The 12,673-nt window shown below is 33.9% G+C and overlaps 1 protein-coding gene across 3 annotated transcripts in view; it reads right to left on the bottom strand.

Annotated features, from left to right (window-relative positions):
* TBC1D5 (TBC1 domain family member 5) overlaps window positions 1-12,673 on the bottom strand; it is a 545,405-nt gene that overhangs the window by 336,685 nt on the left and 196,047 nt on the right. For all 3 annotated transcript variants that reach the window (XM_066245714.1, XM_066245713.1, XM_066245715.1), the window contains one exon: window positions 8,349-8,479. In XM_066245714.1, coding sequence (XP_066101811.1) covers window positions 8,349-8,445 — 97 coding nt within the window. In that variant the 5' untranslated portion in view covers window positions 8,446-8,479. The remainder of the gene's footprint in view (window positions 1-8,348; window positions 8,480-12,673) is intronic.

Below are 12,673 nucleotides of genomic sequence, written 5' to 3'. Positions count from 1 at the left end.
ATTTTCCATGAAAACTTAAAGTTTCAGTCACTCATTGTAACATTACACTATTTTAAATCTTTGCCTGTTTATCACTCTTGTATTTTTTTCTTATTTCTTTACTTTTTCATTTTTTTACTTTCTCGTGCTAAAATATGAATTCCATGGAAGGAAAGCATTTGGTCTAGTTGTTTAATAGTCTAACACCAGATACTAGATGTTCAATAAATATTTTTGAACAAATGAATGATTAGCAGTGCTGTTGTCTATCTTACATGTGTGATAAAATGTATATATACGCCTCTATGATCTCTATTCATTTATTGAGTATCACTGAAATTTCTTAACCATCAGGCCAAGATGTCTGATTGAAAATCTTTAAGTTCAATAATACAGATCTATTCACAAGTCTAAATAACGATTCAAATTAATAGCAGTGTTCTAAGCTTGGTCAAAATCAGTCATAGTCTATTAAAACTATCACTAAACAAAAATGCCAGGAAGTCCACTACATTGTTTCTTTACATTTGGAAGAAGAAGAAAGAAGGGAAAAAGGTAAAGTGGAAGAATTATTATTTATCTCTACATATTCCCAGAATATTATAGGTTATTTGGCTCACATGTTGCCCTATACATGAATTGAGTATGTTAAATTCTCATTATTTATTGATAAATCAAAGCTAGTGGGTAGTTTTTCTGAATAAAAGTGAATAGATTTTGGAAAGTTCAGGAAAGACAAACAATCAGTGTAATTTACAGGAATACAATAATTACCAAATGGTAGAATATCAGCTCGTTTCCAAAGATTCAAGTAAATTATATTTTTAATACTGGAGATGTAGTAAAAGAAAATGACCATTTAAAGTAAATAACTTGAGATATTACAATATGTATGATTTACTAGCTTCTTAATTTCTCCCATTTAAAACATTCAGAGTTTCCTAAAATGTGAAAATAAAACAGCTTGAAACTAACATAATGTTTCTTCCATTGTGCTTTCCTATGTTGCTCGTACGGGATTCCGTCTCAGGAAACTCAAGGAGGAATACAGTCAAGCTCCAGAGTAAAGTACAAGTACTATATGAAAAAAGGATTTATTTCAAAACATCCGTTCGATTAACAAGTAAGCTCTCTTTATGGCAAAAGTATAGTGATGGCAAGCAAATTTAACTTATTTTCAATTCTCATAAAAGACATGTTAAGAATGATAAATACTTGAGCTCAGATTAATCATATATTAGAAGGGCAAAATGCACTCTTCAAGCTTCATTCAAATCTAATATTAAAGAGTATATTAACCTTCCTAATCATTTATATGTTTATCATTGATATTTAACCACTATCTTCTTATGCTAATTCTGAATCAGATTTTGAGTTCAACTCCATCCACTCAAGTGAGTTAGTGGTATTCTGAAAATGGCTTAGTCACTACTTACAGATCCTCAGTACTCTTTCAATAACCAACTCCTGTGTTTTCTCCTTTGATACTCTCACCTGTGCAGTCCTTGAAGCACTGACCACTCTGGGCCTTCTGGAGCTGTCATATCTATAGCTTCTATCTTGGCACTCTTCCACCTTTCCCCTATTTTCACTATTCCTCCAATTTCTAGTCATGGAGAACTCTTTAAAATCAATCCTCAGCTCTCTTCCTTCTCTTTCTCTGGATTTCTTATCTTACACTTTGAACTGACATCTCTGTAAAATGACTCAGATCTAAATAATGGCCTTTCAAACTAAAGTCTCTCACTTGCAACTTTCTTTTGAACAGTTTAATTTAGAGAAAAACTGGGTATGGCATTTTGATTGCGCTGATTTCACTTCTGCTTATTGTCATGCTACTTAAAATCTATTTTTAACACATTTTTAAAAACATCTTTTTAATCCTTGTTTCTGTCATGTAAGACTTCCAAGTCACTCTCTCATTTATTTAATAGTCTTTATCATCAACAAAATTACTGTTCTCCTTATGACTTTATAGCCTTACTTATCGTTTTTCATCTATGGGGGGTGTTAATAATGGGGGCAGCTGTGGATGTGTGGAGACAGAGGGTATATGAGAAATCTGCACTTTTCTTTTAATCTCTGAACCAAAGTCTGCTTTCATGTAATAATGTATTTAAAGTAAAAAAAGACTTCAAACCTAAACCTACCCAAATCAAAGTAGATTTCAAATCATTACACAGAACTAATAAAGGTACTGAGTTGGTTTACTGGCTATTAATAAACAATGTTGCATTGAATTAATGTACAGTACTATCAAACACATATACTATTCTTATAGCCCCCTTGTCACTCCCATCACCATACTATTCTATATTCATCTCCCCTGACTTCATCCCTTTCAAAACTTGCCACTCTGCCCTTTCAGAACACCACTGCATGATAGCAAACTTCTTCATATTTTGAAACCATCAATGAATTCTTTCACCATCAACTTCTTGCCTACCGGTATACTTGCTACACTCTCTGAACAAAACTGCCTGTTCACTTTATGGCTAAATCTCAGGTGCTGAATGCTCTTGGATATAATCATATTAAATTTACAAGTTTGTATCATTTATAAATTAGGACATCATCTAATCTAAACTTGGCTCTCAAGGTTATGAATGTATGTAATCTTTATCAACTCAATCTAATCTTTATCACTCTACAAATCTTCAAATGTTTCATTTTAGCACTCATTATCAGCAAATAATGATACCCTAATTTATCAAAAACGAGATTAAAACAAGTGATATTCCATTGAACTCTTTGCCACTGAACTAATAAACTTACTGTACCTAAACATATTTTTCCCTTCCCTCCTATTATTACAATGAAAATAATGACCTTCTCTGTGTCTACAAATTGTTTCATTTTGACTCCAGACTGCATCTCCTCCAAATGTCCAAGACCTAGCACTCTTCCATTGATTTTGACCTTTGCAAGTACTACCATACTTCCCTCTACTCCTCCTGTCAGTTTAGTATAGAGCACACAGTTAGTTTACTCGAAATACAGAGTATAGACTCAAGACTACATTTGGATTCTTGATATATTATAAAAAGCACCATGTTTTGTCATAGTCACAATGACTCTGCCCAATGGAAGCATCTCTTTTCTTGAACCTTTAGCAAGACAGCCATAAACGTCATGGTCAAGATGTTCAATTTTATTATTCGTCAATGCTAAACCACTGAAGAGCTGTAAATCAGGAAAGGGACATTTTTTCTCCCTCCCTAAGATGACTCCAGCCAATGAGACCAACGGCAGGGTTTAGATGAGTAAAATGATTCAGACAGCATCCTATACTTTGGTCAGGTATCTTCAGCAGAGAAAATATATCTTATACTCAAATTTAAATCCACTCCTACATAGAAAGCAACACTAAAGATCACAACAGGAGAGCATAATTTTATTATATCAACTTCAATTAACATTTAGTTATAAATTTATTCATCAATAAAACCAGGAACTCTCTTCTAATTCTAAATTTCTATGATACTATAACAGAAAGAAAGAAAAATTTGAGAGAAAAACAAAATTACAAGAGGCAAAAATGGAGTAGGCAGGATGTTCAGACATCTTAGATTTTTAAAAGTAGGTTACTAAATATTTTATACAAGGAGCTAGAAAGACAGCTTTGAAACAGATACTACATTAGAAGGCAGTACATTAAGATGTAATTATATAAATACTAAAAAAGCTGTAAGTAAGAAGGCATATAAAATCAAAGCTAAAGACACCAGCAATATGTAAAAAATGCTATTCTCTAAAGAGACCTGATAGAGGAAAATGTTTTTTCAGCATGAGCAACATTCCCTTCTCCTGAAAACTTGTGAAAACAACTAGCCATTCGAGGACTGTTATTTATTAATAGTTTAAGTGTCCCTAAATCTGGATTCTGTTGTTTTCAGTTTAAAAAGAATAATTACTTTTTTCATTTAATTGATCACTAAAAGTTGCATGCTAAGAATGAATAACCATGAATAGATGAACAAACATTTTTACTTTTCTTTTGTTTCAATTGAATTACAGGTAACTTGTCAATTATGCTGAAGTGATAAAATATCCCCTAATTATTGTGAGCAGTATATTAATACCCTTTTTCCAAAGATCTTAGAATTTTAATTTATGTATATAACCAGATTTAATAGGTCACAGAGAAAATATTATATTTGCTATGCTGTTCTCTATTTGACAAAAAGCAATTCAGCAGTTAAAAGTTTAATTCACATGTAATATATGCCTTAAGATTTTGCATGTTTATATTCAAACAGTTCTTTCTTCCGACCTCACCCATATTTCTCAACCACTCATTAAAATAAACCAGTGATTCCTATCATGTGGTTATATTTGCTAATGCTTTCAAAATACTCGGAATCATTTAATTCAATTTTTTTTATAAATGTTTAAATTCAGCTTTCAGAAATTAAAGATATTTTGTTTACTTATGGAATCTATAACAGGAATTAAGAAGAAAAACATGACTCCTACACAGAGAAACCACTGATTAAGTCCAATGTGTGACTACTTTGAAAATGAATCATCTAGTTGCCACCAATTCCCTTGTGGGGAAAATGTGCAAAAGGCTTCAAATACATGGAAAACCCTATGAAAGACATATATTAAAATAAACAAACATACTAGAGAGGTGATTATTTTTCAAGTAAATATGACAACCCTATTAAAATGCAACACACATTTTTCTGCAAAAGTAAAATCTAAAAAGATGAAATAGATGCTTTATATAAAATATTTACATATACAATGCTTGAAACCCACTACGGTTAGTAACCTTTATGGCTTTGAAGAACTGGATATTTACATATCTTTCTTTCTGCATGTGTGTGTGCGTATGTGTATTTTGTATATATTTTTAACAGTTGACAGCTGTTTTAGAGCATACAGAGATGCCAAGCTGAATGAGGGTCTTGATTACTTCAAGATTAGCTATCTAAAGTTTCTATTCATTTTAAGTGTTGTTAGTTGGAAGAGTCATTAGTCACTTCCTTGTCTCATAGAACATCAGCATACATTTACATTGTTAATGAACATTTGGGGTAAATGAATTAATGGCACTTTTAAACATCAATTCAGTCCTAATAACTTTGTATGTCATAGAAATGTTAGGCTAGAATATAAACGAAAAGCCTTTTCAGTAAAGGTAACTACTCATTCCTGCAACAATCAAGGATAAAATTAATTTAAAATATTTTTAACCAGTTTTTTTTAATCCTCAATATTTAATGAACTAGACCAGGGAAAAATATGCACTTAAAAAAAAAAGACAAAAAACCTCTTTGCTCTAAAATAAGCATTTTAGCCAGAAAATTTTGGTGAAACTATTTTATATATATATAAAAGACAAAAACAATTCACAAAAATAATATCCACTGAGATAAGGATTTGCAAAATAATTGGACTTATTTCATTATGAGTGGTTCTTATAGGTATTGCAGTTTAAAAAAAACCATTACTCGGGAAGGTAGTAGTCATACTACTAAAATTTTTAATGCTGAAACTAAAATGGGATACTAACAATTTTTTCATATTATTTTTCTATTTCAAAACCTTAAACAGCAGTCTTTTTGAGACTTTTAAAATAAAGGCAAATGTAAAGGCAAAACAACAAAAATAAGTTGTATGGCAAATTATACTGCTTTCAATAACATATTCCATCAAGTCAAGACCTTGTTGTAGGGCCAGTAGCCGTGGCCATCACAGCCGCCTGTCTTTTGCAGGTTTGCATTTGATTCAGACAGACGGTAATGAATCAATGGAGCCAAGAAATGGTGGGCCATTTTCTTTATTCTAGACTTGTACCGGCCAATGAGTAAAAAACAAACACACCAGCATCAAAACCCATTTTTTCCAGTTTTTTCCTAGAATCAAAGGCCTAATAGCCTCACTCAGTCCCCTCTGCATGCCTCCATTCTGGCTGCCTCCTTCTTTCAACCACGTTGCCTCTCTTCTCTCTCTACAACATGGCCTCTCCTCCTGTTCTTCTCCTCCATTTAAAAAGTTTCCCAGGGATCACCCTTCTCCAGCACACATTAGCACAACCAAGCCCCTTCCCAAGCAGGAAGGTAATTAGCTGTATCACATGAGAGCATCACGTGAGCAGTGGCTATCTTTAACAATAAGAGTGAACAAAACCAGAAAATACAGATTACAAACTTATTTGTTCAACATTTGTATACTAAAAAAATAAATACTTTAAGGAATTGATTATTTTTAGAATTCTAAAAACATAAGTTAATGGGAGATCATTATTATCAATACAGGAAAAAAAATCGTACTTGAAGTATACAAAACAAATGTAAATTACTTTCACTAATTATGATTTTAAAAATAAATCTCAAAATCCTGATATGTGTATTTCATGAGTAAGAAATTAAGAAGTTTCCTGACTTGATAAATCAACTTCATCAAACACTTAATAAATTAGTTAAAATAAGGATAAGACTTCAAGAATTCTCACAAACTCATTTCCTTCTAAGATACCATATTATTATTAGTACTAAGAAAATAATAATACAGATTCTGATACTGGCATATTTGATCATTCTTATGGGGTAAGTTCTGAATTGTTACTTTTTAACAATCTATCTTTTAACAATTTCAACACATAGACCTTTTATAATATAAATGCCAATTTTTTAAATAATCTCAACTTGCTGGAGAGAAATAAAAAAATCCCTGCAAAATCAATATCAAAATGCTTAGATTCCTTTAAAAGAATTTTGACAAAAGTCATGTTCCATTTCACCATCCTTATGCTACAGTAATTGTTTAAGTTTATGTTTTTTTTAAAAACAAATGACAGCACATTAAAATCTGGCTAATGCTTTTGTCTATAATTGAAAGCGGACAGTGTGTGGTAGCATTCCTGTCAGAGTGCTCTAATACCTTGCCAGGGAAGTGTTCTTCAATGTTGTCCTGCCGGGCTCCACCCAGTCTCTGAATTACACACATGGCAGGCAGAGCTGGCTGAAGGCCCTCTGCTAAGTCCTCCAGTAACTGCAGAATGCATCTGCATTAAAAACTCACCTCCAGAAAAAGGGACACTGGAAGTAGGCTTCCCCCTCGCTCCTCTAAGGGAGGGTTCAGTCTCTTCCAGCCCTGCTCCAGCCACCTATGACCTAACTTTGCCCAGAATGCTGGGGTTTGCCACTGAAGGCTGAAGGTGGCCAACCAAGGCCGTCAGCCCCAACTACAACACTGTGGACGAGCCTAGGGTATTTCTTCCAAGAAGCAGGTAAACTGATCTCATTGTCACAAGGGCCACTTAACTATGTCTTGCCTGAATAGTCAGGTTTTTTATTCTTCCCTCGAAGATCTCTGTTGTGGGTGTTGATAGTCCTATTTTCTGCTGCTTTGTTTAATATATAGTGTTTCCTTTATTCCTCCTACCTCAATGCCCCACTCATATTTCAGGCTAGGATCTACTCCTAATTTAGAGCTCTCTTTCCCCCTTTTGCCAACTTCTATTATGAATCTACCTTTGCCACCCAGCTTAGTGTATCCCAAGGTTCTCTTTACCAAGCCACAGTCACAGAGCTCCAGGGAAAAGCAACCTGTTCTCATCTCTCCAGGCAGAGAAGAACAGAAGCTCCATCTCCACACATGCTGCAAATGGCTTTTCCAGTCTACCTGAATTATTACCAGCTAGGAGCAGCGGTCACTGGGACTTGGACATGAGCTGCAAAGTATAGAATGGTGACAACAATTCCAGTGCCATGTGGACTTTTCCTAGATGTGGACTTTTCCTGGACTCCTGCTCCTTGTGACAGCTCCTAACAGACTGAACTGGGGTTGGGTTGCATTTGCAGGGATTTGGAATGGTGATGGTGCCAACTTGGACTTGGGGAACATGTTAAGGACACTACTCTTTTATGGATTCTTGCTGTATTGGCCAAGAGTTTGCTTAAAGCTTTAATCACTGTAAAAAAAATAGAAGACTGGATAAAGAAGATGTGGCACATATACACCATGGAATACTATTCAGCCATAAGAAATGATGACATCGGATCATTTACAACAAAATAATGGGATCTTGATAACATTATACGGAGTGAAATAAGTAAATCAGAAAAAACCAAGAACTGCAGGATTCCATACATAGGTGGGACATAAAAACGAGACTAAGAGACATGGACAAGAGTGTAATGGTTACAGGGGGATGGAAGGGAGGGAAGGAGGGGGGGAGGGGCCACAAAAAAAACTAGTTAGAAGGTGACGGAAGACAATCTGACTTTGGGTGATGGGTATGCAACATAATTGAATGACACGTAACTTGGACATGTTTTCTTTGAATATATGTACCCTGATTTATTGATGTCACCCCATTAAAATTAATAAAAATTTATTTATAAAAAAAAACTCACCTGCAGTCTTGTTTGAGTAACTTGACAAGGGGTCGACGCCCACTTCTTGTTCTTCCAGCTGCAGAGGATGTCTAGTTTCAGGAAAGGAATGATACATTGTGAAAACTGGACAATGTCACCAAGGTGACTACCTGGAAGAGAAAAAATATAGAAAAAAAATAAAAATTTTTTTTTTTCTTTATGTTATGTCTGGGAATAAATACAAGATTAAATGATTAAATGAGCATTATAGACATTAAAAAGTTTTCTATAGGCTCCAGGGACTGTTATTGTACATTGGTAGTATATGCAAAGAATTGAAAAAGTGGCACTAACTATCCATGTCAGCGATCTCTCCCCAAGTCTGAACTTTCACTAGTGCCAATTAAATCAATGCTCAATCACATTGTCAATAAACTGCACAAAAGGTTGAATTGTAAGTTAAATTATTGTCACTTTTGTAACATCCTTTTGTTTCACTGTCAAAATAATACACGTTTACAATAAAAACTTTCAAAATATAGCAAACTGAAATCATTCATAACTGTATTAGCTGAAAGTACTGCTGTTAACATTTCAGTTTATTTTAGATATCTGTCCTGCCTTTCTTCTGGATGTTTAAAATATATATAACATATATAGGATTCATCATGTTAAACATACTGATTATATAAATTATCATGTTTTTCTTCCCATAAAAAAATCTGTATTATCACTTGTAATGCATCCCTAGTATTCCATTATATAGCTATAACAATTTATGTAACCAATTCCTTATTAAGAAACAATTAGGATGCTTTCAGTTATTCAACACAATAACCTCGTGGTAAGTATCTTTTAGTAATATCTCTGTGTCACATTCATGACTATTGTTCTAGGATAAATTTTTATAATTGCTGAACCAAAATATATATTTTATAAAAATAAGATTCTGTGATAAGTTTTTGGCAAGTTTTGCCCTAGAAAGATTTGGACACAATTCATTTCCTGTGGACCTTCATTAACAATTGGAATGGGTTTGGGGGGAGTGGGGGAAACCAGTGTGACGGCCAAATTTTATATTGCATTTGCTTATTAATGAATGAGATTACTGAAGATTTTGTATGTTTTCTCTGGCATTTGTTTACTGTCTTGTGTGGATGGAGTTTATTATTATGATTGGCTTCATGATTTGTGAGCATGCTTTAAATATTAAGGATATTAAACCTTTTTCCTAGTATCTATTTTTCTCAGGCTTCAAATTACGTGGTTTTGTTGTGACATAAGTAATTTTTTCATTTTATGCATACAAATATATCTATATCTCCTTTATATTTCTGTCTCTGGTAATAGGCTTACAAAGACAAGATGATATAAATAACCACCTATATTTTCTTTTATAGTTTTGAAGATTTTCATCCTCAATTCTTACATCTACAAATAATTCCAATATACACATATATTATTTAATTAAGTTTTTGAACTTTAAGACACACTAACAGAAGCAGAGGGTTAGGCAAAATCAACACTAGGGAAAGCCAAAAAGTTTTGTCGCTAATATACAGTAAGAATTTCTAAAGCTGTAAATCCTAAATCTATACATGACAGTTGTATGTGTTAATGTACAAATCAATCAACATATATTCAATATTTGTAATTGTTAAAAAAGAAATAGCAGGCCCCAAATGCAGTCACTTGTGCTAAACCCCATCTCAGCAAACCAAGACTTAACACTTAACCTAACTGCAGTTTCAACTTCTCTCAGGAATGTCACCTTTACCCAGTGAACTCGGAATTACCTGGTCAGCTTTAATGAGGCAATCCCTAGTAAGTAATCCTCTCCTGTCCGCACAGATAGGTTAATGAAATCTGAAACAATCTCTTTTCCCCATTTTATCTATAGAATCGCTCTATTTTGTACAGCAACTGGAGCTCCTCCCTATTTGCTGAGTGGGATGCTGTCTGACTCATGAATCATTGAATAAAACTGATCCTCAAATTACTCAGCTGAATTTTTGATATTTAATATTACACAGAAGGAATTCTGGGGAATATAATCTAGTAGGAAATAGTAAAATGTAGATGATCAAATATATTATGAAACAGAATCTGAGAAATTCTGCTAAAGTCTTCTACTAGGGAGGAGTAAGCATCACCAATTCAAATACTGAAGGGGGTCATGCAAAAAGCATTATTAATTACAGTTAACATCTACTGAGCAATGAATATATGCAGACAACAAACACTCTTTATGCTTCATTTATACTTATTTCATCCTACCACCAATATATATCTTCATCATCATTTTTATTTTACCAAAGAGAAAACCGAGGTACAGCGAGATCAAGGAGTTTGTCTACAGTCACACACTAGCAGGTGCTGAAGTCAGACTAGGAACCCACCCGATTTGGCTCTAGAGCTCAGTCCTTAGTCCAACCCTACCTTTGGTTCCCACCAGTCAGTGAGACAAAATAGACAAGGGGAGACAACAGAAAGGGTCTGTGAATAATTGGAACGTCCTTTATTCTGCTTCAACTTTTTCAAGACAAGCTAGAAATCCAGAATTTTCTGTGAAACCTCTTTACTTGTAAATGTTGGCAAATAATTGAGATATTAAGAAAAAAGAGCATTGTGAAACAAACACATTTCAAAATTGTATCTATCCCATGGGCAATTATTTTAACGTAAGATTCATATTCGCTATACATTTTGTTATACCCTTAAAAATACAAGAGCAAACATTTGAAAATACATATTCCAAGTTAACTGCCAGATTTCCTTAAAATTTCTTCCATCTCCTATAGCAGGTGTCCCCAAACTTTTTACATAGGGGGCCAGTTCTCTGTCCCTCAAACCGTTGGAGGGCCGGAGTATAAAAAATACTATGAACAAATCCCTATGCACACTGCACATATCTTATTTTTAAGTAAAAAAACAAAATGGGAACAAATACAATATTTAAAATAAAGAACAAGTAAATTTAAATCAACAAACTGACCAGTATTTCAATGGGAACTATGCTCCTCTCACTGACCACCAATGAAACAGGTGCCCCTTCCAGAAGTGCGGTGAGGGCTGGATAAATGGCCTCAGGGGGCTGCATGTGGCCCGCGGGCCATAGTTTGGGGACCCCTGTCCTATAGCATGCTTTCATAGCATTACCTTCATTTCCTATTTTTATGTATTCTCTCACTGTTACAAACTTCATATACTTAAAATATACAGACAAGTATATGTTTTTGAAAGGATATAAAAAATCTTTCTATAGCTAAAATTAAATACTCTACCAAAGATAATGTTTGTACATTCAAGTAAGATGTTCAAAGGTACTTACTGTTTTCTGACTTCTTAGAGAAAGTTAGGTTCAATAAATCATTTGATTTTAGTTTTAATAACAATTATTTTTTAAACTGACAAGTCTAAGGTAATACCCAATAAGCACAACACAAAATTTATCAAATACACCCGTCTACAATTATTCTATACATTCAGACATCCACTATATTCTAATTTATTAAGCCTATGAATTCAAATGGAACCACTAAAATGCCTTTATAAATAAATAAAGATAATTCACTAAATAGTAATAATGAGTTAATATAAAGAAATTTGTTGAAATCAGACCATAAGAAAATATTTGGCGAAAAACAAAGAATCAAATATTTTTTATTTGAAATTTTAAGATAATTACTGTAAAAATCAAAATGGCATATACCATTTGAAACTCACACAGATCATTACATTTTATATTTATATTACAAACTTAGACTTCTATACTTGATATGCTTAATCTTCTCTACATAGAATCTAGACAAAATGTAAATGATGACTCAAATCCATAGTTGATGGATCTCAGTTTTCCTAAACAATACTAAGCTATCCATAGAATAACTAATTGACAAAAATTGTACTAAAAAAAAAAATTCTTTTAGGCCCTGGCAAGTTGGCTCAGTGCTAGCCTAGTATGTAGGAGTCCCAGGTTCGATTCCCGGCCAGGGCACACAGGAGAAGCGCCCATCTGCTTCTCCACCCTACCCCCTCTCCTTCCTCTCTGTCTCTCTTATCCCCTCCTGCAGCTGAGGCTCCCATGGAGCAAAGTTGGCCTGGGCGCTAAGGATGGCTCTGTGGCCTCTGCCTCAGGTGCTAGAATGGCTCTGGTTGCAACAGAGTGACGCCCCAGATGGGCAGAGCATTGTCCCCTGGTGGGCATGCCAGGTGGATCCCAGTCAGGAGCATGTGGGAGTCTGACTGCCTCCCCATTTCTAACTTCAGAAAAATACAAAAAAAAAATTATTTTTAATATAAGCAACCTAACATTTTCTAATTCAGAAACTCATCAATATATCTTTTAATACCTGAGAAAGGAC

Source organism: Saccopteryx bilineata, chromosome 10 (genome assembly GCF_036850765.1).
Source record: "Saccopteryx bilineata isolate mSacBil1 chromosome 10, mSacBil1_pri_phased_curated, whole genome shotgun sequence".
Lineage (NCBI taxonomy): Eukaryota > Metazoa > Chordata > Mammalia > Chiroptera > Emballonuridae > Saccopteryx > Saccopteryx bilineata.
The sequence above is the reverse complement of the archived record's forward strand: the minus strand, read 5'-3'. Positions and strand labels throughout refer to the sequence as shown.